General features: G+C 47.6%; 2 protein-coding genes and 1 non-coding gene across 14 annotated transcripts in view; all 3 read right to left on the bottom strand.

The window, feature by feature from the left end:
* Positions 1 to 13,531, bottom strand: part of RYR1 (ryanodine receptor 1) — a 163,991-nt gene extending 150,460 nt beyond the window's left edge. For all 7 annotated transcript variants that reach the window (XM_061596439.1, XM_061596441.1, XM_061596440.1 and 4 more), the window contains exon 1: positions 13,323 to 13,531. In XM_061596439.1, the coding sequence (XP_061452423.1) occupies positions 13,323 to 13,373 (51 nt within the window). In that variant the 5' untranslated portion in view covers positions 13,374 to 13,531. The remainder of the gene's footprint in view (positions 1 to 13,322) is intronic.
* Positions 13,532 to 16,636: 3,105 nt separating this feature from the next.
* Positions 16,637 to 16,755, bottom strand: LOC133371065 (5S ribosomal RNA). The gene has a single exon (XR_009759256.1). It is a non-coding gene; the product is annotated as a 5S ribosomal RNA (ribosomal RNA).
* A 2,238-nt stretch (positions 16,756 to 18,993) lies between these two features.
* Positions 18,994 to 24,966, bottom strand: part of LOC133370779 (rho GTPase-activating protein 11A-like) — a 33,192-nt gene continuing 27,219 nt past the window's right edge. For all 6 annotated transcript variants that reach the window (XM_061597590.1, XM_061597587.1, XM_061597588.1 and 3 more), the window contains 2 exons: positions 23,610 to 23,757; positions 18,994 to 21,196 (listed from right to left, as the gene is read on the bottom strand). In XM_061597590.1, the coding sequence (XP_061453574.1) occupies positions 20,226 to 21,196; positions 23,610 to 23,757 (1,119 nt within the window). In that variant the 3' untranslated portion in view covers positions 18,994 to 20,225. The remainder of the gene's footprint in view (positions 21,197 to 23,609; positions 23,758 to 24,966) is intronic.

Below are 24,966 nucleotides of genomic sequence, written 5' to 3'. Positions count from 1 at the left end.
TCAAAATTGCACTGATTTTAACCACTGAGTTTTTGGTTTCATAGAATTCCTGAGCAACACTAGTTACAAATATGCTGGTGCTCAATAAATAGGTTGCCTGGACAAGCCATTAGCCTCAGTCCCTCCATCTGCAATATGTGGTAATAATATGGATGGACTGCCCCAAATGGATTGTTGTAAACTGATTACAGCAGGATTATGGATTCGAAGTGCTTTGGAGAACACTAAAAACCAATGAAGAAATGCTGTTATTATATTTTAGATTCCCAATGTGTTTTAACTATCCACTGTTTTCAGAAATCTTGCACAGAAATGAACCCACTCTTAAATCTTTAGGTACACCAGCCTCCCCTTCCTGCTCTCTCTTCCTCCCCAGTAACTTCCCACCTACTCCCGTTTTCAACAACAGCAGGATAAATAAACTAAGAGGTGAAAAGCTGATGCTAGGAATTACATGTCTGCCTCCGCAACCCTTTCCCAGGCCATTGGGAGGAGAAAGCCACAAATTCTAAGGACATTTTTTCCAATGCCTTCACAAAACAGGGACCAGCGAATCAACTCAGTTTGGAGGCCCTTGCTGGCCTCCCCAAAAACTTCTCTATGCTAATGAGCATTCTTCTTAGCTATTTTGGGGTGGGAGGGCCAGAGAGAGAGGATCTGGGACAGTTTTGAAATGGAAGTTTTGAAATATAAGTTTCTCTATTCTTCTCATTCCACTCATTCCTGAACAATCGGCTCCAGGGAAGAGATGAATGTCATTGAATGATGCCTTCGTCAGCCCTTAGATGCCTAATGGGGGAGACTGCAAGGGCTGAACCTGGGTCCTCATGCATGCAAAGTGTGAGGCCTACTAGCAACATGAGAAGGTACTTTATAGTGGGTCAGACCATTGGTCTAGCAAGCTTACTGTTATATAAACCAATTGGCAACCGTTCCCTCGGGCAAGAATGGGGAACCTCCAGCCCTCCAGATGTTGTTGGACTATGGTTACATCCACGTCATACATTTAAAGCACATGACTTCCCCTAAAGAATCCTGGGAACTATAGTTACCCCTCACAAAGCTACAATTCCCAGGACCTTTAACAAACTACACTTCCCAGGATTCTTTGGAGGAAGTCATGTTCTTTAAATGGATGGTCTGGATGTCATCTGCAAGTCCCATCATCCCAACCTAGCATGGCTAATGGTCAGGGATGATGGGAGTTGCAGTCCAACGACATCTGGATGACCACAGGTTCCCCATCTCTGTTCCAGCGAGTCAGACAGGAGATTTTCTGAGCACTACCTGAAGATGCCAGAGATTGAACCTGGGGCCTTCTGTTGGCAAAGCATGCAGTCTACCACTGAGCCATGGGCCTTCATTAAAGCATTGCTGTTGCTTCCAAGTAAGCCCACTAGGGCCCACCAATGTAGGCAACCCTGGAGCTAGCCTGCCTCCTCACTGGCCAAGCCCAGAGTGGCAACTCATGCAGAGACACAACAAGCAACTTCTCCTGAGGGCAGGTAACCCTGCTGCATCTCTGACCCAATCCTACCCAATGCTGAGATGTGCCCACTCCCTGGTAGAGGCTAGCTGGAAGAATGTCAGGCCAATAGAAAATCAAATCATGCAGCGACACAGCAAACAGACTCCTTCTCGTCAGCAGGTCCCTCATCACATAGGAACCTTTAATTTTTGAAATTAATTTATTTCTCATGCTACACTAAGGTGCCCCAGGCCACAGTTTCAGAATTACTGCATGAACCCCCTTCAGGTGAGAGCAATTAAGCAAGGTCTGGGAGAAGACCAAAATAGCAATAAACTGACAGGTTATAAAATTCTTCAGGGGGTTCCAAGGAGGACTGTCTGCTCCTCTGAGATCTGGGCTCCGATAGTTAGCTTTATGAGCAAGCAGGATTCAGCTCAAGATGATGATATACAATATTTGTGTTTCATTTACCTACCGAGCTGGCATATGTCGTTTCCACTTAAGCCTGGATCTAAATCGATATGCATACTTGGAAACTATAGGTGCTTCCAGACCGTCACGATTTTTGGACGGGATTCAAACATACCGGCAAATCTAAGTAGCACAATTGTAGCTGAAAGGGAGGTCCTGCACAACAAACCCACTTCTGCCCCCCCCCCAAATCAGCCTTTTTGCAATAAGGAAAGTAACAGGAACATGCACCGGGAAGTGTGAGCTTACACATGCTCTGACACAATGTCATCTAACTTCCCCACAAACAAATCAAAATCAATGCATTAAATAGCCAACATTGGCTAATCTCCCTGCAAACAAATCAGGATGAATGCTCAATTAACAGGTCGTCTGGAGGCAGCCTGTTGTTGAGCTGGAAAAGGTTTTGAAAAAGAGGGGGGGGAATGAGGGAAAGCAAGCCAATAGTCTCCATGTGACTGCATGGATGAGGGGCAGTTTTCGAAGTCCCATCTACGCAATGGACTCAATTGTACAATCTCTTGGCCTTTGTTCTCCATCTCTAAAATGGGAACAACAGTGATCCTCCTCACAGAGCCGTTGCAAGAGCAAGTACAAGAGCAGACACCAGGGAAGCATCACACATTGCAGTGGACGGGGAAAGGGGCTGTGCTTTCTTTAGCTGTGCCTCCCTGCACGCAATTACCCATGCCCACCCTCTCTCTGCCCTCCCCCCCAGCTGCTTTCATTCCACCTACCTGGACTCCCAGCCCAACCCATCTTGCCTCCCACTCTAGCTTCGGCCCTCCCCAGAGATCAAATTTCTCAGTGGTCCTATTTCTGCCCAAGGAATGTGCAGCATCAGCACAGGGTTATGCTCCATTTACAAAGAGATCAGCCTCTCCTGCTGCCTCTCTGATCACCGGGGGCAAGAATGCAGCCCGTCCCGCTAACCCACAACTGCACAGAGCTATAAATGTGGTGGGGGTAGGCAAGGGATACATGCACTCCCAAAACCCAGCCCAGGGGCAGGTGGAGGGTTGGGGGCTACCAGGAGGCTAGGTTGATCTATAATGTCCCGGTTGGGGGCCCAGCAGAGGAAAGTAAAGTGGATTAGATCCCATTTTAACTCTGTCTGCTGACCAGTCACTACCTCCCCACACACACACATGGCTGTGATTCCCTCCCCTCCTCATTCGTCCTCATCTCCTTTCCTGACTGCTTGAAGCATTTTTCTTTGGCAAGGAGAACTGGAGTTAGCAACACCAGGCTAGGCAACTCCACTGAAAAGGCCAGTTTGGGCACAGGGGAACACCAGCTGTCGATTTCTACTGTTATTCCAAGTGTGAGGATTATGCTGTTGACTGGCATCCACATAGGCTACAAGAAATGTATTCTGTGTCAGGTAAACACACAGTGGACTAGAACCTTGCTTTTCCAATGTATACGCAAAGAGAATCTCAATAACGTAAAAGTTCAGCACCTGACACAGAATCAGAACACAGATCCTGGCTCTGCACCTTTCTTTGTCAAGAGAGAACATCTGAAGAGTTCAACGCCTCTGTGCGCTGGACTCTTGGCAGGGATTCAGAAAGCTTGGAAGCTTATCCAAGTTGCAGCTTTGGAAAAAATGTGGCTGTCTGAGTAGCCTAGAATAGCAGGAATTGCCTGCATGGCTAACCGAGCAGGAAAAAAAAACTTTATTAGCAGAGTGACAAATCTGTAAGGCAGCGATGGGGAACCTCTGGCTCTCCAGATGTTGTTGAGACTACAATTCCCATCAGCCTCAACTAGCAGAACCATTGTTCAGGGAAGATGGGAGTTGAAGTCCAACAACAGCCAGAGGGCCACAGGTTCTCCACCCCTCCCATTAGGGTAGCCACCACAGTGCCCATCAATGCTACCTCCAGTAAAGTCCAGTAGATTGGGCTGACTCTGTAAAATAATAATCTACGGGTCAGTTTAACACGCATCTGCACAAAGAAGCACAAGGCTGCTCGTACAACCTTCATTACTTCACAGAGTGGATGAGCATGCAAGCCTGTCACCCGTTTGGCACCCCTAAGATCCAGTTTGCACATGTGCATGTGGGACCCTTGATTTCTCAGCACCGGAGTCACAACTGAATGTGCAAACCAAATTCATTGGAAAAGGCAAGGTGAATCTTTTTTAACTGTGACGGCGCATTTCATCAATGACATGCACGAATGAAGCAGCTCTGAGAGCAGGTGGCGTACAAATCAGATTTCCCCAATCTGGTGCCCTCCAGAGGTCACTCAAAAGGGATAAGTTGTCTTCTCAAGTCTTTCTCTCTTCTGTTTCTTTTCCCTGCTTTGCCTGTCTCTCTCCATCTGTTCTACTAAAGGCTTCCAGTGAGGGAAAAGAACGGGGGATTTTGCATGATACAAAAAAACCCTTAAAAGCCGGTTTTTAAAAGAGAGAGAGAGATTTGGAAAAGGGCTTGTTAGTACAAAATCTCCAGTTTCCCAAAGTGAAGAAAATCCCCCCAAGCAAAGTAAAGCTTGTTTGCTTTAAGGGGAGGGGGGGAAACCGGTAAATCCCCCAACCTCACTCTCTCTACAATGTTGCTTTAAACAGATGATTTAAAACAGGAAACTACTCTCCACGGCTTGGAAGAGATGAAAAGGCCTTCTTTGGCAGTGACCTTGAGGAAGGAAAGGAGCTGCAGTCCTTTCAAGAAAGGCAGGCACAAAGTTTGGGGGCGATTCCCCAGGGACGTCTCCCACCCCCTCCCACTTCCCTACCATCCCGGGCAACCTCATTGCCTCTCATCCTGCTCCTGCCGCCAGCCCCACAGGCTTGGGGAGGGAGGCGACAAGTATTTTTGGAGACTGCACCTGTTCAAAGCATTCCTGCAAACTCTGGGTAAGCACATTGCTTAAGGCTGGGGAACTTGCTGACAAACAGACAGGACACGCACGACACACACATGACACAGGCCTTATGGATGGTTCGGGAAATTCCTTTTAGGCAAGGAAAAAACCCCAAAGAGGCAGAAAAGCTCTTCTAGAGAACCCTGATGAGGGAAGAGATCTGTCCAGGAGTTTATGCACTTAGCATCCTCACAGAGCTAAGGGACAGGGTGGCCCAGGGCTGTTGTGCTCTCCAGAGGTGTGCAGAAGAGAGAATTTAGGCAGGTGCCACTTGTCACGTCAGAGTGGTGCTGGGGTGAGAAAAGCTGCACCTCCTAAAAAATCCCTCTTCTGCTTAGATCAGTGTGGTGCCCCCCCCCAGGTGTTTCGGACTACAACTCCCATCAGCCCCAGCCAAGCATGGCAATGCTGGCTAGAGCCGGTGGGAGTTGTGATCTGAAACATTTGGAGGGTGACAGGCTGGCCAAGGCCGCTTCAGATGAACAATTTTCAGAGAGGTCGCCCTGTTAGACCGTTGTACCAAAAACAGTCTTGACAAGCAACCTGAGAAAAGTATGACTGGATCAGGCCCAAGGTGCATCTAGTCCAGCATTCTGTCCTCACAGGAAACCCACAAGCGATCCTGAATGCAACAGCCCGTTCCCCACTTGCAGTTCCCAGCAAGAGTAACACATTTATTATGTTATATATGGAAACCTGCAAGAGTTTGGAGGGGGTTGTGTTTGTTGGGGGGGGGTCAAAGAAGACCCTGTAAGGGAGGAGTAGGCTAATTTCTCAAAAAAAAAAAGTCTGTACATTTGATCTTATTATCTCTGGCTCTACAAATATTAGAAACTTTATCTCTCTCTCTCTCTCTTTATCTCTTTATCTCTGCTATGATACATGCATACCTCATTGAGAAACAAAGAAAAATCCAACTTAGTCAGGATTTATGAGCCAACTTCAGAACTACCATTTTGATCCATCTGCAAATATAACTCAACTAATCAACAGGGCTGGCCCAAGCCATTTTGCTGCCTGAGGCAGAGTATAAGGAAGGTACCAATCCATTCCACGTACAAAAGCCAACCAGACTGATGGCTGAATTTTACTTCATCAATGGCAATGGGACAGAATCTCCCATTGCACCTCAGGGTAGCAGGGTAGCTTAGCTGGGGACAAGGCAGGCCATATGCCACTCATAACTGTGTCAATGTCTCACCATTAGAGCCTGACCCCCAGTATCCTCTGCCTGACACAGCTGTCCCACTCTGTCTAATGGTAGGACCGGCCCTGTTAAACAAGTTCAAGGTTCTAGTTTTGGTGTACAAAGCCCTATACAGTTTGGGACCAGGATACCTGAAAGACCGTCTTATATACCCAGTTGATCACTGCGCTCTGCAGGTGAGGGCCTCCTGCAGATACCATCTTATCAGGAGGTCCGTTCTGCACAACATAGGAAACGGACCTTTAGTGTGGTGGCACTTACCCGGTGGAATCCCCTCCCTTTAAATATTAGACAGGCAACATCTCTGTTATCTTTTCAGCACCTATTGAAGACTTTCCCCTTTCAACAAGCCTTTTAAGTTGAGACTTATCCCAGTCTTTGTCTGTGTTAGAATTGCTTTTTAATATGTTCTTAAACTTTTTAAAAAATGTTTTTAATCTTAGATGTTTTGAAAGTTTTTCTTAAGTAATGTTTTTGAAGATGTTTTGTTTTAATGTGTTTTAAAGTTTGTTTTTATGATGTTTTAATGTTTTTGGTGCTTTTGTTTGCCTGGGAGGAAGGGCAAGATATAAATCAAATAATAATTTCAGGGAGTCCAGCTGCTTTTAATGCAGAGATCAGGGACATTGTTAAGAAGGTGACAGCCCTAGTAAGATGACCATCATTTTTCTTAACTTTGCTATTATTTCTATTTTACAGAAAAGGCACCTGAAAGAAAACTGCCTGAGGTGGGGCTGCCAATTTTTTAATTTTTGAAACACTATACCTTTAAAAAGCCACATAAGTGGAAAATGATGGAGCTGCCGTGCTGGGAGAAATGTCGCCTGTTGAATTTTTACCTGCTGTCATGCAGCTGCTAAAAAAGCACAGAGTGGCATTTGCCCCGTTTAAAAAATATGGCAACCTCAGGAAATGAGTCATTCACATTAACTGAGTTGGGGATGAGGCAAGGAGTGAGCGCAATCGGAAACTGATGCGCTACTTGAAATTGGATTTTCCCAGTGAAAGCATATTGATGATTGTGTCTTGGGAAAAGAGAATGTCTCCCATTGCAATTGAAGCAGTCTCACAACCTAGATCTATACCACAATAACAACAACACACACACACACCATATTTATTGTGGGATAGGAACATTGTTCACAAAACATCAGGATCTTTTTCTCTTTCTAAAGATGAAAGATCTAGAGCAGCCTTTCCCAACCAGTGTGCCTCCAGATGTTGGACCACAATTCCCATCTTTCCTGACCATTGGCAATGCTGGCTGAGGCTGATGGGAGTTGTGGTCCAACAACATCTGGAGGCACACTGGTTGGGAAAGGCTAATCTAGAGACCTCATCACACAGTTGCAGCAACCAGTTTCATATGCAAACCTATCATGAAGGCAACAGACAACACACAGGCTCCCAGTAGTGGCTTAAGTTTTGAGGAGGCCTTGGGCAAGACGGTCTCAGTGGCCTCATCTCCTCCTCACCACTGCCCATTTGCTTGCCCCCCCCTCTGCCTGGGCCCAATCCACACTACCACCTAGCATGCAAGGCAAGTGGAGGAAGCTTCTCTATCTCCCTGCTCTTGTTCCTGTCTGCATGCTCAATGAGGGCACTTGAACAGGCCATGACAGCAAGGAAAAGGAGCTGCAAGCCCAAGAGAGCTCTGGGGGTCAGCAGGGGCAGGGGCCTCGGTGATGCCGACCCTGCAAGCGCCGTCCAAATTCCAGCTGGCATTTTAGATTACATATGCCGATTCCTCAAAAGCAAACAGCTGCAACAAAACTTCTTAAAATAAAATCTTGTTGCCTCCCCACTCTGCTGCAACAGGGACAGTTAACCTGTGGCCCTCCAACTCTCACCATCCCTGACCCTTGGCCATGCTTAGGAATATAGGAAGCTGCCTTATACCGAGTCCGAACGTTGGGTCCACCAGGCTCAGTGCTGTCTACGCTGACCACCAGCAGCTCTCTGTGGTTTCAGGCAGACATCTCTCCCAGCCCTCTCTGGAGATGCTGCTGGGGATTGAACCCGGGACCTTCTGCACGCAAAGCAGATGCTCTGTCACTGGGGCTGATGGGACTTGGAGTCCAACCACATCTGGAGGGCCACAGGTTAAGCCACTCAGCACTACAGAACCCACACAGGGCATCCTGCTTCTCTTCCACGCAGAACTCTTGCCTAGCTCTGCCTCACCCCAAGCAAGCAAGAGTTCTCTGGAAAACACTCTCTGCTGGGGTGTCTTTCTCTGCTGAGCATGAAATAAATATTCATTTATTTCCCTCTTGGGATAGGAGAAGGGCCAAATGGGCGAAGAGAGGAAATGAGGCTTAGCTCTAGAATCTGTTTCATTTCCCCACCCCATTGCTCAGTTCTGCAATGCATGAAGTGATCAGGCATCTCTGAGTATATGCAGAGTGTCTCCATCTTTGCCAAGAACCAGCCCACTCCCAACTGGCATTAGAGAGATAGCTTTGCTTATTTGTTTAGCTAGCTACCCATGGAATGTTTTTAACTGGTTTTAAAGTGGTTTTGTTTGTGTGTGCTGCCCTGGGTTCCATCGGAAGGAAGCGCAGGACATAAATTCAATTTTTACTTTTTTATTTATTGGTCACTTTTTTTCCAAAAGAAACTCAAAGCAACTGACATTAAAAACAGATATAAAAACAAGAATAAAAGCATCCTGAAATACGCAAAAACAAGAACCAACTCTTCCCCACCTGATGAAAAACAATGCTATCATTTATTATGTTTGTTAGGTCGCTTGTTCGTTTTTTAACAGGGAATAGGAAGGGTGAGTCCTAGCATCATCTCTCATTTCTTCCGGATGAAGCATTAAAGACATATTGACTGTGTGTGTGGAGAAGATGTCATGAACTCATACAGGGGGTCCAAATAATAATAATTTTGGAAGTGACGGATGCGCCAAGACCTGTGTACAGCACCACACACCAATACCGTTGCGTATGCCATGCTATCACACATACACACACACACCCTGCATATCCTTCCAAATCCGCCTACACATCCTTGGGCCTGCCCCGCATATTCATAGGTGGAAGTATACATAGCATTTGGATCAGCTTTGCTGCATTTATTTGATGTATGAGGAGGGGGTGGTTAACTTAAAAGTATAAGAAGCAAGTTTCTGGCCCCTTTCAATCTTGAATGTGAGCTTGAAACTGCACAAGTGGATTGGGACCCATGACTCATGAGCTGTTCATCTCTCCCTCTGCAGTGCTTTAATGGCACCCACAACCCACCATCTGGGCCCACCCTTGTCATCTTGCCATGGGGTGGAAACTGTCCCGTCTGCACTCAGGAACTGAGGGAGCTGCCTTAGACCGAGGCAGACCATTGCTCCATCTAGCTTAGAGCTGCCCACAGCAGGGAGGGGGAGCCTGTACGCCCCCCCCCCCAGAAGTTGTTGGACTCCAACTCCCATCATCCCTGACTATTAACCAGCTTGGGTTGGGAGAGACTCTTCCCTGAAAACCTGCTGCCAATCAGTGTAAACAATACTGAGCTAGATGACCAACAGTCTTTAAAGGCAGCCCCACATACAGCACATTACAGTTGTCCAGCCTGGACATCACAAATGTCCGCATAATAGAAGCATAATAGAAGCAAGGTCAGACCTTTCCAGATCGGGCCACAGCTGTTATACCAGCCTGAGCTGGCAAAAAGCTCCATTATGTCAGGGTCAGAATGAAACAGCCACTTTTTATCCCCCCAGCAAAATAATAATAATAATAATAATAATAATAATACAAAAAGAGAGAGGACGTTTTCCCAGCCGTCTCTGAATCTGCATTATTAAACTCTCCAAGTGTGGACTTTGGATTTCTTGGAAGAAGAATCTGGGGTTTTGTTTCTGGACAGAGAATCTGAAGCACCAATAGCTAATTGAGGATGAGTCAACAACGCAACACCCATCAAGGGGGCAGAGGCTATTCAGACTGCATTAAAAAGCTTTTCCCCAGGTTTGGGAAGTTAGCAGCACTGATCTAATCCTGCACTGTAAGCAAGGTTTTACCTAGAATATGGCCTTTATAGTCCTTGCAAGATGTATAGAATTCCACCCTCTCTCTTTTTTTTAAATGGATACATGGACTAACTTAAGTGCAGTTCTGAAGGATGACAGGAAATGCTAGCCTTGTAACAGGGACAGGCAACTGGATGCACAAGGGCTCATTCCAGGTCCAGCACAGCTCATGATTCTTCATCCCCTTTATTCAAGCAAGTAAAACTGTCAAGCAAGGGATTCTTAGCTCCCACCTTCCCAGCACAAATAGCAACAAAGGCTTTGTTCAAACACTCTACCGCTTATGCCGCTTAGCTGTACCCAAGGACAGCGGCTTGTCAGTGGTGGCTCCCCTCCTAGGGAAAATCCAGCAGGCCCTCCTTTGCTTTCTTTAGATCTGCTGTGAAAACCTTTTAGTTCTGCATGGCTGCGAATACCTTGCAGTCTCTATGCTGACTCTTTACCTAGACACCGTTTTAAAATTGTTTCCACTGCTGCGTTGTTCATTTTTAAATGTTCTTAACAACTGTGTTCCGTTCCCCCATGCTGTACGTTGTCTTCTAGAAAGTTTGTGTCTTGAAATTGGGGAAAGACAGAAAGAAAAAGAGCTCTACCAAGTGTTTTGCTGCTGGGGAGAAGGGAATTAAAAAAGATTTGGTTTCATTTTATGTGGGGACTAGACAGGAGGCAGAGCAAATGTTGGGGGCCCTGAAAGGCATTGCTCAGTTCATAATATGGCTGTGGCTTCATTACTCCTTTGCCTGTCCTTGAGTGTGTTTGCCATATACCAGTTGCTGCCTGGGAATCTCACGTGAGGAAAGTGTTGCTGCTGCGCTTGGGACCTGCAGGTGGGCTTCCCAGCGGCGTCTGATTAGCCACTGTGAGGACAGGTGAATGGATTAGATAGGCCTTTGGCCTGATCCTGCATCCAGGCTCTTCTTATGTTCAAAAAGCCTTTGCCATCCCTCCCCCTCCCTCCTCCCCAAACATTCAGATAAACAGCTGCATCCTTCAGCTCAGCTGTCTCCCGTCATCCAATATCCATTTGCATCCCATAGATGAATCACAGGTCACATCTACCCCATGCATTGAAAGCATATTTAAAGCACATGGCTACCTCCCAAGGAATCCTGGGAACTGTAGTTTACCTCTCACAGGGCTACAATTCCCAGCACTCTTTAACAAACTATAGTCTCCCCAGGATTCTTGGGGGGGGGAGTCATGCACCTCAAATGTACCTTCATATACCGTGTGGATGTGATCACAGAGAAAACGACTAAGCATGACCAAGGAAAAAGAAGGTCTCCTGTCCTCCTCATTCCCAGTGTCCTCAGCCTACAACCTAAGACCATCCCACCCAGTTCTGGTTTAACCCTTTGAAGGAGCAACCAGCTTTTCCTGACCCTTGCAGCTAGAACAGCCGTGCAAACCACTCCCTCCCTAAACCTGAGATGCCACCCTGTGATGAATGGCACTCAGCTGTCAGCCCAGGATAAATAAAGGTTAGTAACTGGAGAGGCTGCCCTGGAAAAGGATCAGCGTTAACCCCATGCCACCCAGGGTGCATACACACCACACATACTTGCCCATGAGTATGTAAACTTCCCTGGTGCAACTGACTACACAGAGTATGCTGTTAAGACTCGCCTGCTTTCTGCAAGCTTCCTTTTTTGCGCATTTCAACATGCACAACCTTGCATCCTCCCTCCACACAGAATATAAGCAATCATTTTCTCACACATGCTTTGCTATGCAGTCAAGGCCTCTCAGGGCCAGACGGAGATGGAGTCTATGCCCCAAAGAAACTACAGAGATCAAAACCTTCTTAACATGAATTTATTTAGGGACTGGGGCTGAAGAGTTATTGGAGTGAAAAAGATCCAAAGAAAGTATTATCCACAGCTTATTACCCATGCTAGCCAAGTGAAGTCTCCATATTCAGAGGCTGAATATCTCTGAACAAAGGATGAGGATGGTGGTAAACAGCCAGCAAGGTCTGCGGCCTCCATACTCTGCTTTCAAACTTCACAGAAGTATCTGGCTGATGAATGGTGGACTAGATGGACCTTTGATCCAAAATCTAGCAGGGCTCTTCCTATGTCATGAGGACAGCACCTTGCGGAAGCTAAGCAGGTCTGGCCAGTGCCTGGATGGCAGACTGCCTACAAACCACATGTATGCTGCCTGGGGTTCCTTGATGAGATAAAGGCGGGATATAAATGTAATAAATAAACAAATAAATAATAAGCGGGGGGGGGGAGAGAAGAAAGAGGCGGCGGCGAGAAACTGGGTCTAATCCAACCTCACTGTGGACACCACCTGTTCTCAGGCAGCTTGGTGACTGATGTCCCATTGACAACAGGACTATCTCTAAATTTAGCCCCCGCTGAAGGAGATGGGGGGGAGAGACCAAGGCTGAAAGCCTCCCCTATGAGGGCCTCCAAACAGAGACTGAAGGGAAGAGGGCTCATCAGAGCAGATCCCCTCACCCAGACAGATTGCTTAAGGCTGCATTCGAATTTTGCTTTGCGAGGAGAATTTATCTTTCCCACTTAGCACATCTGTCTTGTATGCTTACTCACTCAGACTGCAAATCCACATTTTACAAAATGCTTTGTTTTTTAAAAAAAAATCTCTGAAGACTTTTCTAAATCATGCATTACCCCCTAGCCCCCTCCCCAAACAAGCATTCTTTTCTCTGAAACCCCCCCCCCCACACACAGGTTGTACAGACACATGGGCAATGACACAGAAGAGCCTTTGCCAACCTCCAGAATTTCTGGACCAAGACAACTCCCAGCATGGTCAGTGGTCTGCCTCCCTCCCCTCCCCACTCCGCCTCCATCTTTGACACCAAACTTTGCACGGGAACCCTCCCTCCGCACAGGGCCCAACTTGCCTTCACTCCCCCCACCCACACAGATTTGTCCTTCAGTTCTCTCCCCCCCCCTCAACCTCAGCCACTGCCTACCCACTGTCTTCTACTCAGAAGTCCTAACTGAATTCACTGGGGGCTCCTTCCCAGGTCAGTGGGGTTTTAGGGTTGCAGAATCAGCCCCCCCCAACTTTCTCCCTATAACTACCAGCTATTTGCGATTTCTTCTTGAAGTGGCAGCATGTACATTCTAATTAATTACTTCACCATAGACCTTTGCCAGCCCTCATTCCTCCCCTTTTCCCTAACCTCGCCGATACCCCGTTTCACCCCCCCCTACACACTTCACCTTGCCATCCCCGCTCGCCCTCCAAAACCTGCTTCCCTTTGCCTCTCTCCTGCCCCCGACTCACGGTCCGGAGGAAGAGCACGTCGTCTTCTCCTTCCCCGCCTCCTTCGGCCATGGCTGAGCTGGGCTGAGCTGAGGGTGCCGGGCTTGGCTGGCGGAGAGGGCGGAGGGAGCCGCCCGGCTTGGTTCGTTCGTAGCTACCCGGCCGGAGCCGCGGAGACACTAACCCGAGGAGCGTCCCGGCTCAGGCAGCGCCAGCCAGCCAGCCAGCCAGCCGCCCCTCCGGCTCTCCGCCCCCCGGCCCGCCCCTAGGAGGGGAGCGGAGGGGAGGCGAAGGAAGGAAGGTGCGAGAGAAATGCAGAGGGAGGATGGATGGGGAGGAAGGATGCTCCGGTCATTTCATTCTCGAGAGCCGGATCAAGGGTGCGGGGCGCTGGCTATCAGTCACCAGAGCTCCATGGAACCTCTATGGTCAGGGGCAGTCTATCTCAACGTGTGTGTTTTGTGGCGGGGAAGCAAACGGGGGCAGGCTGCTGGGGTCTTTAGGTCGACTGCTTGCCAACTTCCATGGGGCATCTGCCCACTGTTGTAGGAGGGAGGCCTAGGCACTGTCCCTGAGTGGCACCCTTCATTTGATCCAGCAGGTCTCTTATATATTGGGGGGGGAAGAGATAATTATATGCCATGTAACACCCTCCCCCTCACTGTTCTTCGAAATCAGTTATATTATGATTGATTGGACGTCTAGCCCACTCTTCACCACAGGGTTGCAGGGCAGGCTTCAACAATATAAAATATTAATATAACGTTTGTGTGTGTGTTTGTTTATTACAGCACTTTTATGTTCATGTGTGTTCTTGGAATAGTCCTTGCAACAAGACCTGAAAGGTCGGTCAGTCTGAATTATTCTCATGGATGAAGAAGAGCCAGACATAATTTTAAAATGCAAAACAGGGTTCCTAGGGGAAGGTGATGGTGTTTGATGCAGTCCATACAGCTGGGTCCTTGCACTTCCCAAGAAAAGGGGAGTCTAAAATATATATCTATTTAGCTAATTTGAAGGGGGAGAAGGAGTAGGTATACAAGGAGACTGAAAACAACCACTTGGAAAGTGGATAATGACCTTAGGGAGGTGAAATTCCAGCTTAGCTTTTCTACTACAGTTAAGAGAGACACTGATGAAACTGAGGTTATCATACGCTGGACACATAATGAGAAGACATGATCCACTAGAAAAGACAACAATGCTGGGAAAAGCAGAAGGGAGTAGAAAAAAAGGAAGGCCAAGCAAGAGGTGGATTGATTCCATCAAGGAAGCCACAGACCTGAACTTACAAGATCTGAACAGGGTGGTTCATGCCAGATGCTGTTGGAGGTCGTTGATTCATAGGGTCGCCATACGTCGTAGTTGACTTGGAGGCACATAACAACTTGGGTCTGTATTACTAAAGAATAAAATCACTATCATTTCAGTGGTTTATTTGCTAAACAAACTGTAGGACTCTGATACTAGAGGTCATATTGTACTGGTCAGAACTTATACCTAATTTCTTCATTCCTTGGTTAGCATGGACAATCCCTTCTCAGGGTAAGCCTTGTTCTGCCAGGAAAGAGAGAAGGGATTTCCCCCCTTAAATAATTCATGTGAGGACACATTGGCTTTGTGCATGTACAGAGTGCCCTCATGAGGATTTTTTTTAAAAAACCCTAACATATCTGCATCTTTAGAGAGCAAGACAATATAACACTAACCATACATCCCCCCCCCCGGCTTCATATGCTCCTGTTCTGGCTCGTAGCCAAAAACAGAAAAATCTAGAGAGGCTGCTAAAATCTCAAGCAGTTAGCAATCCTAAATTCCTCACCTCTGAAAGTGTTTTCTGGGAAGTGTGGAAACGCTGAAGGTGGAAACGGCAGGGAAAGAAAGAGACAGCCGTGCTTGCAAGACTGGGTAAGGTAACAGACACCAGTGAGCCAAGCCGGACGAGAGGAGAAGGCAAGCAAGAAGAAAAATGTTCAGTTTTGCACAGTCATGCAGGTGGCAGGGGGAAAAAAAGATATAAACACAGACCAAAGCAGCAGGGCAAGCTAAGCAACGCTAGAAGCTTTTCACAATCAAGCGCTACGTACATTTTGTTAAATAAAATAACATTAAAATAAGATAGCACAGCAATAACAGGGGGAAGGGCCATAGTTCAGTGGTGGAACACGTGCTTTGTATGCAGAAGGTTCAATCCCAGGCATCTCCAGGTAGAGCCAGGGAAAAGACTCGCGTCCGAAGCCCTATAGAACCACTGCCAGCTGTGGCAGGTAACACTAGGCTTACTGGATCACTGGTCTGACCCAGTATAAGGTGCCTTCTCATGTTGCTAGTAGGGCTCACAATTTGCATGCATGAGGACCCAGGTTCAGCCCTTGCAGTCTCCCCCATTAGGGATCTAAGGGCTGACGAAGGCATCGGTCAAAGACAAAGCGGATCTAACCAGCAACACTGTGCCTGTTGATCTGAAGCAATACAAAAATGCTACGTTAAGATCTGCAAGATCAGGCCCACCTAGCTGGCAATGCTGGAATGTAAAAGCATTCTGAGCATGGACAGAGTGTAGGCAATATTGATCTAGGTGGACCCCACAGTCTGTCTCAGGATAAGGTAGTTTCTCATGTTGCTAGTAGGGCTCACACATTGCATGCGTGAGGACCCAGGTTCCGCCCTTACGATCTCCCACATTAGACACCCACGGAGGTATCAGCCAAAGACAGCGTCTAGCCATCAATGCTGTGCCCGTTAACAAAGCATTTTTGTACTGCTTCAGGTCAAGATCTGCAAGAGCAGGTCCACGAAGCTGCTGGTGCTGGAACGCATTCTGAGAATGGACAGAGTGCATTTCACCAACATGGAACACACTGATGGAATTAGGAAGGCAACAGGTGGATTGGTGGTGCCTAGTTGGGACATATCTGCACTACAAATATCTATTTGATTTATGCCAATTTCGCTGTTCAGGCTTGTAAGAAACAGAATTTATAAACAGGCTTCATGAACAGAACAGCCTGGCTGCTGGATCAGGCCAATGGCCCATCTAGTCCAGCATCCTGTTCTCCCAGGGGCCAACCAGATGTGTCACTGGGAAGCCCACAAGGAGGACCTGAGTGCAAGGGCGCTCTCTCCACTTCTGACCCCCAGCAACTGGGATTCAGAAGCATACTGTCTGCAACAGTAGAGGTAGAATAGCCATTGATAGGTTTATTCTCTTGTTGTTGTTATATGCCTTCAAGTCGATTATGACTTATGGAAACCCTATGCATCTTTTTGGGATATATTCATAGGCTTTTCCTGGTAAGAGGTATTCAGAGGTGGTTTACCATTGCCTTCCTGTGAGCCTACAGCACCCAGTATTCCCAGGCGGTCTCCCATCTAAGTACTAACCAGGCCTGACCCTGCTTAGCTTCCGAGATCAGATGCGATCGGGCGTGTTCAGGGTAGTGTGCCCGTAGGCTTATTCTCTGTAGATTTGTCTAATCTCATTTCAAAGCCGTCCAAGTTGGTGGCCATTATTACTTCCTGTGGGAGCAAATTCTGTTGCTGAACTATGTGCTGTGTGAAGAAGTATTTCCTTTTGTCTGTCCTGAAACTTCCAGCATTCAGCTCATCAACAGAATCTGGGGAAATGTAAATTTTGCAAGGGTGCTGAGATTTATATGTTAAAGATCCCTACTCCACAGCTTACCTACGGTTCCCAGGGTGCCCTGGGGAGAGGGAATGGCTGATAAAGGAGTCATTAGGCTGCACTGGAGATTTAGTAGTGCTGGAGAAAGTAGCAGCCCGATAAGGTAATATAACCCCCTGTGGTGACCGGCAGGCCTAAGCCTCAACCCCACAGTGTTCAGCTGCTGTTAGGAATGCTGGGATAATGTATGAGTCACTTCTGAACACATATAGTAGCAAATTCAGAAGTGCAGTGTCCCTTCATGATAGTCATAGACGCCCCCTCCCATCCTTTCTTTTTCATTCTTTCTTTTTTGCAGCTGGGTGATATCCTTGTTAATGCCTTATCCCACAGCAACAGACATCCCTAAGAGCCAATAAAAAGGGAGGGTATTGGCTACTGAGAAGAGTCTTCTCAGTGGCTGACTCACCTCCTTTCACTCTGATTGGCTCCAGTCCAGGAAAGGACAAAGAGGTGTGTTAGAAGTCTCTTCTCAGTGGCTAACACACTCCCATTTCATGCTCTTTGGCTCACAGGATGCTAGAGACATAGCGACCCCGCTAGGATCCTGCTCCTAAAAAAGGTAGGGGTCTAAGATGCCCCAAGACCCCAGATGACTATACCCCTGTAAAACACTACAGAAATATAGATCTATTAGCCTTAATAATAGCAGTATGAAATCCAGAAATTAACTCTGTACCATAGACTACAGGGTTTACTTTGCCCACCCCTAAGTTATAAAGCAAATATCCATTTAGTTTATATGCACGCTTTGGTTTAACAAAACAGCTTTGCAAATAAATTACTGCTGATGCAAATTAGCCAAAGGGGGGGGGAACCCTTTGTAATTCCAGCTGAAAATTACATTTTTTCCACTATGGGTGCTGAGGTGTCCCATGGAACCACAAAGCTTGCACACGGCTGCAACCAACAGACGCTGATATCATAGGAGGAGAAGCCAGCTATTCTGGATTTATCTTTGCTACTTTGACACCAAAATATTCATTGATAACATCTGCAATTTCACACCAACTTCCATCCTCACAGAATTTGCATGAAAAAGCCAAACATACAGGTTGCGGCTAAAACTATTTCAATACCACCCAATCCAAAAAATAACTTGGTTGATGATAAAACGCTTTTAATATTTGGCACTTGAACCAGGAGTGCTACTTTTTAAAAAATGCTTGTCTTTATCTCAGTGCAAAAAAAAGAAAAGAAAAAAAACCAAAAGAAGCAAAAGTGCAGAGAAAAACTTATAGCGCTATACTCAAGCTTTGGATAGATCCCGAATATGAAACTGATTCCCTTGAGGGAGAGGGCTTCTCAGGGACAACAGATTCTATCTTTGCTCTGTCACTCCACAGCTTTTGAAATCACCCATAATAAACTACCATGACTTTCTGCTTATGACTTACCAATAGATTCGCTCTCTTTCCACCTCCCCCTGCCCGCCATCGGAACACCATCAGAGGGCACTGGCCGCGGGTGGCTCCAAGTCAGTGGGGCAGTGGAATCTGTTCTGGGTTTTAGTCCAAACAAGGTACTGACAGCCTCTCCTGCCTTTTCCTTGCCATTCTTTTAAATTCCCCATAAGGCCCCAGAGCCTTTTTGACAATGAAATTGATGAGCAAAGACTCAGGCGTGTTATGCAGTACCAGGGAAGGCTAGCTTTAAAAAATATGGCCAAGAGAAATGCTGGCAAAACTGCTAAAAGGGAAAGGGAAATGAATATTTAGAGCCTGCAAACAGCCAAGGATTTGGCTGGTTGCTTCAAATTATGACAGAGCCTTTGTCACCTTTAGAGGCAGAGACCATTCACGCCGCCTGGATCTGAAGATCAGGAAGGCCAAACTGCCCCCAAATGGAATCAGATTTTTCTGTATCTCTTTCTTATTCCCATATTCTAGTGTTAGCCACATTGACCGTCAGAGAAAGACTAATGAAAAGTGCAGGGCAATTAAAAGGAAAGCTAATAATTGACGTAACATTTTATGGAGGAAGATGTCATTTAGGAGAAACAGCAGCCACGTGGTATTTCTTGCTTTTAATTATTTAGTGTAAGGATTAGAAAAAGGCATACAAGGTTTTACAAACATACTCATCAGAAAACATTTTTTTAAAAAACATACAGAGTATATTTGGAAACCAGGGAAGCACTTGACTGCCCCCTGGAGGGAGACTGAAGAAACTACGTACACAAACACACCGAGACCAAGCAGAATTATCTCTATTAAGATAGAATGTGAATGAGGAATTTTCTTTTTAGTCTTACCCCTTTTCCAGTTACCAATAATTTGGGGAAGGCCCGAGGGGGACGACTGAAATGGACCTTACCCCATTCTCCCATTCACCTTTGCTATGAGCGACAAGAGAGAAGCAGTTTTGATTTTAAATGGTGACATTTAAAGCCAGTGGTGATTTTGAAGATCTTGCTGCACCAGAATTTGTTCTCCGAATATGCATATCCCCATAGGCAGTGGGGAAATAACATCATGGGTATAAAATACAGTCAGAGCTGCTCTTTCAGGGCTGCTAGTAGTGGGTGGTTTTTTTAGGGGGGGGGAGAGCCAGGGGGTGATGGGGGTGAGAGAGGTTGCTAAATATATACTTTTTAAACACTCACAATCAAGAGGTTTTATACAAAAGTTTGTACATAATTAGCTGGTGAAAAGGCGATAAAAACACAGGAAGCGGGGGAAGAATGAGTATGGGACATCAGAATATGAGCAACAGCAGGGCTGGTGTTAACATTAGGGGTCTTGTTAATGGCAGGGACAGGGAGCATCTGTGGCCCTCTAGATGTTGTTAGACTACAACTCTCATCATGGCCAATGGTCAAGGATGGTGGGAGTTGTAGTGCAATGACATCTGGAGGGCCACAGGTGCTCCAACCCTGAGTAAAAAGCAAAGTGTCATGGATTAAAGCCCATGGCTTTAACCACCAGGAATTGTTTACAGGAGTCTAGCACTTTCATCAGTCCTGCAAACACACACATCTGTGCCCAAAGCTACAATGAGATATCCAACTTCATCGTCTGACAACTGGAGTCCAAGCTGATTGATTCACCTGTTAATAGTAGTCACAGACAGGACAGCATCAAACTCACCAGGCTGAAAGGCTTGCCGTCACTGGGCTCCAGCCACAGCCAGATTTTGCCACAAGTCCAGGGGATTTGGGTTGGCCATAAGCTGCATTTCCCCACAAAGGGGGTTTGGGAAGGAGGGAAGGAGGGAGGGAGCCCAACGCGGCTGTCCCTCTAGCAGGTGCTCTGGTGGGGATTGGGGGAATCCGCACTTAGCAGGCCAGAGTTCTGATGGCTTGGCAGCTCCCTCTTCACACGCAGCCCAGCAAAGGACATCATGATATGCTTGCGGGTTATGAAGATTTGCCGCCCGTAGGCCTTGAAGGACTGCAAGGGGCTCTTGGCGAGCACCCCCCTCGTTGCCACTTGCCCAGCCTGCCCAGCGACTGTCTCCTGTCCGCCCTGCAGGGGCAGCCCACTTTCGTGGCTCACGGACCGACCAAATCGGCGCCCCCCCTTGCGCTTGGGGAGGCTGAGCTTTGCAACCTCTGTCCCTTTGTTGGGCTGGGGTGAGGAGCGCTGAAAGTGGAGGGTCAGGCACTTCAGGCCAGCTCTGGGAGCCTCGTCAAGGTGGCAGAGGTGGCTGGCAGGAGCAACGCAGGAGTCAGACAGGTCTGGCTTGGAGGAAAGTGGGCATTTGGATGTGCCCCTAGGCCCGTCCTCTGGGCAGCCAGCTGCACGGCTGTCTGCCTGGGTGACACAAACCGCAGAGATGCCCAGTTGCCTCATGCCTGCCACTATTACTTCCACACCAGGCTGCGGTGGCTCAGCTAGGCCAAACACCTGGGCCTGACATTCCCCGAGACTGACAGCAGCCTCGTCTGGAGAGGAATCAATTTCCTTTTCTTCTATGACATCCCTCCCTGACAGTTCCTCAGGCCAACTCACCGAACGGCGAAGAGTTCTGTCGTGTCTGGGCAGAGGAGCTGGCTGCCTGCTCTCCCTTGCCAAGGCTTCATTCTCACCCAGTGGCTCTCTGCTTCCAGACAAGGCACCCAAATCCAGCTCTTGGTGCCCAGGAGTGACGCCATCCAAAGAGGAGCTTGGCTGAGGCCCATCTTTACATTTCACAACTACAAGTGAGGCCTCTGGGTTTGCACAGCTAGGACTGCAAGCATTTTCTTTGGATGACTGGCTTGGAGATCCTAAAAATAACACATCCCCAACAGGGGAGCCATGTTTAGTGCCTTATAGCAATATGGAGCCCTGTGGTACCCAGTAAATGCGGGATGAGCTTCTGTGGGCTAAAACCCACCTCTGACAAATGCATCTGCAAGCAGGTTCTACAGTGCCCAAGAGCTCTTGCTGAATGAACTTGGCTGTCTGTAAAGGAGCCACGGGACTCTGCAGTTTTAAAAAGATGCACCAGCTGAGTGATAGCAAAGTTTGCCAACCTGGTGCCCTCCAAACAGTTTGGACTAGAACTCTGGGCTAGCTGGGGCTCATGAGAGTTATGGTCAAAAACATCTGGCACAGTCTGGGTGCTGTTGGCGCGTTCTTGCATGCAGAAGGTCCCAGATTCAATCCCTGGCATCTCCAGGTAGAACGAGGAGAGAAATGTCTGAAATCCTGGAGAGGTGCTGCCAGTCAGTGTGGACATTATTGAGCTAGATGGACCAAAGGCAGCTTCCTATGTTTCAGCTGAGGTAATCTCTCCACTACCTTCACCCCATTACTTAGGCTAGCTCAAGACCACCATGCCCCAATGGGAGGAAACCTTTCGTTTTCAAAAGACGTTGTTTCCCCTTGTAGCAGTCTTGGTGAGTTTTTGTTTACATGCCCAGAACGATGGATTAGGGTAGGGGTTTGTCAACGCGGTGCGCTCCACATGTTGCTGGACTCCCATGAGTTCCCCAGCCAGCATCGCCAATGGTTAAAGATAGGGATGGGCAAGAAATTAGATTCAGTTCAATTTCAAGCCAAATCTATCAAATTTGCACTTTCCAAAACTATATGAGAACCGAAACACTTCAAAATTCACACTTATCTGAATTTTGCGATGCAGTTTGCCAACCAAAGTTTAAAAAATGCATCTGTTAGGGGAAAGTGTGCATAAAAATGATTATATGAGTGAAAATAACATGGAAAAATGCGCTATAAGACAAGGAACGGCTTGCAAAAATGTGTATGTGAGTCAAAACTGCCGACAAAAATGTGCTTATCTGGAGAAATTTGCACAACGCTAGAGAATTTTCACAAGGATTTTTTTTTAAAAAAAATCGTTAATTGCTGCAGAAATGTGGAGCACTGAATTTAAGATTGGAGAAATGAGGAAGTGAGAGAACCAAAAAGGGCAGAACTTCCCATCCCTGGTCAGGGAAGACGGGAGCAGCTGTCCAACAGCATCTGGGGGGCATCATATTGGCTTCCCTGGATTAGGGCATAGGCACAGCGAAAGCAAATCTTTTCAAAGGGAACCCCCCCAGGCAGGATCAGGCAGCCAATCCGGGACAAGAGCCCGTGGTGTCCACCACACCCAATTGAGCTCTTCTCATTAGTTAGGCTACCAGCTGGAATATTGCACTTGACTTTGAAGAACTGGAAGCTGGCAACTTGCAGTCATCACCTTGAAGAGGAAGGGCCACATAGCTCAGTGGCAGAGCCGCTGCTTTGTGTGCAGAAGGTCCCAAGTTCAATCCTGGTCAGCATCTCCAGATAGGGCTGGGAATCAGGGCCGGCGCCAAAGGGCAGCCAGGGTGGGCCCTAGCTGAGAGCCCCTTGGTTCCAAGGGGCCCCTAATGGGCCCCTCCTTAGGGTGGGTGGGTGGGTAGCACTCCCTTCTGTGATCCACAGCAGTGTCAGCTCCGGACCCTGATGGCTGCCATGGATCGCAGAGAGGGAGCTCCCAGACGCCCCCCTACTGCCGCGCAGGCCCATGATGCCCGCCTGCATGCCATATCTACCTCTCCCTTGACGTAAATGCTGAAAGCGCTGCGGACGCAAGCCTGTCATCAACGAAGATGGCAGCCCAGATTTCCCTAAGGGCTTGATGCATCTGCTGCCACCTTGGTTGATGGCATGCTTGTACCTGCAGCGCAACCAGCATTCACCAAGGGAGAGGTAGGTAAGTTGTGCATGCGAGTGCCAGGGCCCAGAGCAGGCTGGTGCCCAAGGGCCCCGGCATGCCTCGTGCCGGCCCTGCTGGGAATGTCCCCTTTCTGAAACCCTAGAGTGCTGCTGCCAGTCAGCGTAGACTGGTGTGGGGACCTTTGGCCCTCCAGATGTTGCTGTATTACAACTCCCATCAGCACTAGCAAGCATGGCCTATGGGCAGGGATGATGGGAATTGTAGTTCAGCAACATCTTGAGCGCCAAAGATTCCCCACACCTGGGGTAGACAATACTAAGCTAGCTGGACCAATGGTCTGACTCAGTATAAAGTCAGTTCCCTATACTGTTTCCTCCGACAAGGGTGACCTTGCACCTTTCCTACCCATCTGGCTAAGAGGAATTGCCACCTCCCTCCCAAACCTGCTGAACTTGGTCAGGTTACAGATTAGATATGCAGAGCAATCCCAAAACCTGCAAGAACTGACACATCCAGTGAAGGGCCCATACCTGTCTCACTTCCTTTGAGCTTGTATGTCTGCAGCCGGGCCCATCTCTGTTGGGAAGAAGTGGGTCCTTCCAGGGCGTCTGTCACCACCTTCTTCATCAGAGGCCAGCCATTTGGCTCTGCTGCTTTGGCAGAGGCAGGAAGGGGTTGCTGAAAGGGACAACAGAGGAACCAATAAAGCAGGGACCGGGAACCGTTTTCAGCCCCCCAAGGGCCACATTACCTTTTGGGTGACCTTCCCAGGGCCACATGCCAGCAGTGGGTGGGCCCAGAAGCAAAAGTGGGTGGAACAACTAGTCGGCTTTGTACAGTCGGCTTGTTTCTACACACATTGAAACACAGGACGCTGCCTTGTACTGAGTCAGACTGCTGGTCAATCTAGCCCCTAGTCCTAGCTGGAGGTACCGGGGACTGACCCTGGGACCTCCTGTCTGCAAACCAGATGCTCTACTGCTGAGGTACTAACAACAACAACAACAACAACGATATATTATTAATATATTTGTTGGTTGCTTGTTACTCTAAGGGCTCCAAGCAACTTACAACATTGTTAAAAACCAAAATAAATATACCATAAAAACAAAAACAAAACAACAAAACAATGACGACAACTCTCGCACAGCCACAGGAAGCTTTGGCAGCACACTAATAACAAATAGCATCACCTTGGTCTATCAAACGACTTGAAAACAACCCGGAAATTACAGCTTATACAGAATGCGGCGGCGCGCTTACTTACTAACAGCTGCCGACGGGATCACATCACGCCAGTGTTGTTTGACCTACACTGGCTGCCGGTTGTTTTCCGGGCCCGATTCAAGGTGTTGGTTTTAACCTTTAAAACCCTGTACGGTTTCGGCCCAGCTTACCTGAAAGAGCGCCTCCACCGCCACCAATTATGCCGCCCAACTAGATCAGCCACACAAGGCCTTCTCTCAATCCCTCCAACCAAAACAGTTAGGTTGGTGGGTACTAGGGAGAAGGCCTTTTCTGTGGTGGCCCCCACTCTCTGGAACTCCCTCCCATATGATCTTCGACATGCCCCTTCCCTAGATGTATTCCGCAAGGCCCTGAAGACGTGGCTATTCCAGCAAGCCTTTGAGGTCATTGGGTAAATCACCATGATTCTGTCATTTATTGTATGTTGTTATTATAATTGCTTTTATATGTATTGATGACTGTCCAGTATTTTATCTATTGTTATTAATGTGATTACATCTGTTATTATTGTATTTTATCTCTTTTAATGTACGTCGCCTAGAGTGGCTAATTGACAGATAGGCGACAAACAAATTTATTATTATTATTATTATTATTATTTGCCTGGCGCCAAAAAGACGTCAATGAAGGCACCAGGCA

Source organism: Rhineura floridana, chromosome 15 (assembly GCF_030035675.1).
Source record: "Rhineura floridana isolate rRhiFlo1 chromosome 15, rRhiFlo1.hap2, whole genome shotgun sequence".
Lineage (NCBI taxonomy): Eukaryota > Metazoa > Chordata > Lepidosauria > Squamata > Rhineuridae > Rhineura > Rhineura floridana.
The sequence above is the reverse complement of the archived record's forward strand: the minus strand, read 5'-3'. Positions and strand labels throughout refer to the sequence as shown.